The sequence below is a fragment of the Austrofundulus limnaeus genome, unplaced genomic scaffold (genome assembly GCF_001266775.1).
Source record: "Austrofundulus limnaeus strain Quisiro unplaced genomic scaffold, Austrofundulus_limnaeus-1.0 Scaffold744, whole genome shotgun sequence".
In the NCBI taxonomy this organism is placed as follows: domain Eukaryota; kingdom Metazoa; phylum Chordata; class Actinopteri; order Cyprinodontiformes; family Rivulidae; genus Austrofundulus; species Austrofundulus limnaeus.
Window position 1 is genome coordinate 152,710 of NW_013953146.1, and position 4,394 is coordinate 157,103.

The 4,394-nt window shown below is 36.1% G+C and overlaps 1 protein-coding gene across 4 annotated transcripts in view; it reads left to right on the forward strand.

Moving 5' to 3' along the window:
* The window catches only part of ncaph (non-SMC condensin I complex, subunit H), a 27,102-nt gene that overhangs the window by 3,487 nt on the left and 19,221 nt on the right, over positions 1 to 4,394 (forward strand). For all 4 annotated transcript variants that reach the window (XM_014028317.1, XM_014028316.1, XM_014028314.1 and 1 more), the window contains exons 3-4: positions 805 to 895; positions 2,289 to 2,381. In XM_014028317.1, the coding sequence (XP_013883771.1) occupies positions 805 to 895; positions 2,289 to 2,381 (184 nt within the window). The remainder of the gene's footprint in view (positions 1 to 804; positions 896 to 2,288; positions 2,382 to 4,394) is intronic.

The window sequence follows — 4,394 nt, forward strand, 5'->3', positions numbered from 1 at the left end:
AATTATTAGTTGTAAAACGGTCACCAGGCAATATTATCGTTTATCGCAATAAATTTTGAGACAATTAATCGTCCAGCAAAATTTGTTATCGTGACAGGCCTATCTATGGCACTGCTGTCTCTCCCTTCACATGAAGGTCAGAAGTTGTGCGCAGTCAGTTCAGTTTTCCACAAACAGAATAACACAATCAGATTAAATTTACATGCACGCCCTTCAAATCAGTCAGCTTAAACCACCTCTCTTATTTGGATTACAAATTCATTTCGATCGAGCTGAATCAGACCAGAATATTTTGATTGGGGTGTTTACATGACATATTTTTATTCCAATTTGCCGTTTAGTTTGGTTACTTACTGTATGTCCATGTAAACCTAGCTATTGAAAAGGCTCCAACCTGCAAAGTTGATCTGGCAGCAGCAATAAGAGACAGTTGGAGCCAGACTGATGCAGAATACTGTTTATCATCAGTGAAGTCCATGCCTCAGAGAATTTTACATGTTAAAACAACAAAAAACTAATAGGGCAGTTTTTCCTCACAATTCTCTATTTTTTCTTCTACTTGATTTAAAAAGAAAATAAGCTGTGATGGAAAAAAGTTTTATTTCTTAATGCCAAACTGTTTCCATTTTGAAAAATGATAGTTTGTTGTTTCACCAAAGTCAAACATCTGACAGAACTTCCTCCAAGAGAGGCGATTCCATCATTTTTGTCAGGGGGACTGTAGTAAAGCAACCTCTACCACACAGAGCCAGTCTGCCTCTGGCTGCCATGTGTGAAGACTGATGCCTTGCCTTTTGTGTGCAGTGCTGTGGGGACTCCTGCTGCTGTACCCAAGATGTCCAATGCTCAGATTTCAGAGCACTACTCCACCTGCATAAAGCTGTCCACTGAAAATGTAAGTCTTTGTTTTGTGTGTGTTTGTGTGCGCGCATACAGACATAATAAAGAAAAAATGTATCAGAATACATCTGTACAAAGGAAAGAAAAGAAAACTTCACTGTGTGAGCCATTCAGTGGTTTGTTTAATGTGGACACACACTGCACAAAAACCTGGATTCTTTATTAAATATTTAAAGATTTGATTTCAAGAAAGCTGTGAAGTGACACATTATAGTTTTAAAATGGATCTCTCTTTATTTAGTTCAATGTATGTTTTTGGTCTTATTTGTTTATGAAACTCTGACATATAAATCATCCAGAAGTTAAAAGAGGATGTCAACACAGAACAGAAAATGCAACACAGACACACAATTGTTTAGGGTCTTGTTACAAGTAGCTAAAAAACAGGTGGTTTATCATTTTCTTTTTAGTCATTTAAAAAAAATGCAGAAGCCAAAATATTGTGACAGGCATAAATTACTTTTGGCTTGTTTTTTTTAAATAAAGCATTATTACTATTAGCTGAAAACTTCTTATGACAGACGGATCCAGTGAAAAATGATTCATCTCAGAGTTTTTTGTCAGTTTTTTTTTCTCCCTCTGCTTTCAGTAGTTTCCTTCATATGTTTACGGAGTTTAATCTTCTCTTATCTTTATTGTTTTACAAGACATTGCTTTTCTTATGTCAAAAAAGGCTGTAGTTTTACTAAAAGCTTTTTAAAATTTATCTTTGCTTGACAGAAAAGCAAAAGTTACGCCAATCAAGTTTAATTTTGTTCAACTAAACGGTGAAACAAATTGTATCTTGGCTTCTAATAATTAAAGATAAAACATTTTAAAGCNGTTAGTTAGTTAGTTAGTTAGTTAGTTAGTTAGTTAGTTAGTTAGTTAGTTAGTTAGTTAGTTAGTTTGTTTGTTTGTTTGTTTGTTTGTTTGTTTGTTTTTTAACACAAACGATCTTACCAAACATGTACCTTTTGATATTCTGGAGAAACTTGAAAAGAATGACAGGAAAATAAATTAGGAAGGTTTCGATGAGGAACAGCCGTGTCATGGGAAATAACAAACATGTTAAGGATTGACACTGAAATGAGGCACTTTTTGCTATAAGTGAACATCCCACTGACCTCTGCAATCAGTGTCAAGAAAGATGAACAGCAGAGCAGAATGTAGGCCTAACTATAATGTGCAGAAAAGTCCGAATATTACAGATTCTTCATGCATCTGTGCATGGGCTACTGAACATCTGTTGGTCCATGTGGGCACTAATGGGAAGAAAAGAGAAAAAAGATTTTTTTTATTTTTGTTTGTTTTAGGCTAGGAGGAAAAAACTACTTCAAAACGTTTTTCAAAAGTTTTTTCAAAACTTCCTTATCACAAACTTTCTCAAATAAATATATTTTTTACAGAAAATTACCACCAAAAATGCCTTTGGTCTCCATCTGATTGATTACATGYCAGATATTCTAAAACAGAAGGATTCTGAACTCACCAACTTTAAGGTATGTCTTTTTAAATGCATTTCTTAGTTTTTGTGTTTAGTTTCTAGTGCTGTATGCTTGTATCTTTTGAGGAAGTAAAAGCATGAGGCTTATTCATGTCCAAATGAATTTATTAATCATTGAACATGATTGACATGTGYGAAAGTCTTGAAGAGGTTTTCATTCCTTTAGGATTGTGAGTTCAGTTAATTATAGTACAGTCATGGCCGAAAGTGTTGGCACCCCTGAATTTTTTCCAGAAAGTTAAGTATTTCTCCCAGAAAATTATTTTAGTTACACATGTTTTGTTATACACATGTTTATTTCCTTTGTGTGTATTGGAACAACACAAAAACAGAGGAAAAAAAGCAAATTTGACATAATTTTACACAAAACTCCAAAAATGGGCCGGACAAAATTATTGGCACCCTCAACTTAGTATTTGGTTGCACACACTTTGGAAAAAATAGCTGAAATCACTCGCTTCTTAAAACCATCAACAGGCTTCTTACACCTCTCAACGGGAATTTTGGACCACTCTTCTTTTGCAAACTGCTCCAAGTCTCTCATATTTGAAGTGTGCCTTCTCTCAACAGTAATTTTAAGATCTCTCCACGGGTGTTCAATGGGATTTAGATCCGGACTCATTGCTGGCCACTTTAGAACTCTCCAGCACTTTGTTTCCATCCATTTCTGGGTGCTTTATGAAGTGTGTTTGGGGTCATTGTCCTGCTGGAAGACCCATGACCTATGACACAAACCCAGCTTTCTGACACTGGGCCCTACATTGCGACCCAAAATCCTTTGGTAATCTTCAGATTTCATGATGTCTTGCACACAGTCAAGGCAGCCAGTTCCAACGGCAGCAAAACAACCCTAAAACATCTTTGAACCTCCACCATATTTGACTGTAGGTACTGTGTTCTTTCCTTTGTAGGCCTCATTTCATTTTCTGTAAACAGTACCAAAAAGCTCTATCTTGGTCTCATCTGTCCACAAAACGTTTTCCCAGAAGGATTTTGGCTTACTTACATACATTTTGGCAAACTGCAGTCTAGCTTTTTTTATGTCTCTGTGTCAGCAGTGGGGTCCTCCTGGGTCTCCTGTCATAGCGTTTCATTTCATTCAAATGTCGACAGATAGTTCGAGCTGACACTGATGCACCCTGCACCTGCAGGACAGCTCGAATTTCTTTGGAGCTTGATTGGGGCTGCTTATCCACCATCCGGACTATCCTGAGTTGCAACCTTTTATCAATTTTTCTTCTCGCCCACGTCCAGGGATATTAGCTACAGTGCCATGGGTTGTAAACTTCTTGATTATGTTGCGCACCACGGACAAAGGAACATCAAGATCTCTGTAGATGGACTTGTAACCTTGAGATTGTTGATGTTTTTCCACAGTTTTGGTTCTCAAGTCCTCGGAGAATTCTCTTCTCTTTTTGTTCTCCATGCTTAGTGTGGCACACACAGACACGCAATGCAAAGATCGAGTAAACTTCTCTCCTTTTTATCTGGTTTCAGGTGTGATTTTTTTTTTAATTGCCCAAACCTGTTACTTATCACAGGTGAGTTTGAATGTGCATCATAAGCTTGAAACAAAGTTATTTACCATCAATTTTGAAAAGGTGCTAATAATTTTGTCCGGCTCATTTTTGGAGTTTTGTGTAAAATTATGTCAAATTTGCCTTTTTTTTTCCCTCTGTTTTTGTGTTGTTCTAATAAACACAAAGGAAATAAACATGTGCACAACAAAACGTGTGTAATTGCAATAATTTTCTGGGAGAAATACTTAATTTTCTGGGAAAAATTCAGGGATGCCAAAACTTTCGGCCATGACTGTATTTACATTAAAATTAGTTCAGCTGTTTACACAATAAAAAATTCAACCCATTCACTCATTTTAACATGTTTGAATGAACCGTGATCTCCACATTTTACATGAGTTGTTAACATTTTTCTACAGGGTTCCTGCAGATCTTTAAAAAGTCTTAAAAGGCATTGAATTCATCAATCCAAAAATAAGGCCTTAATT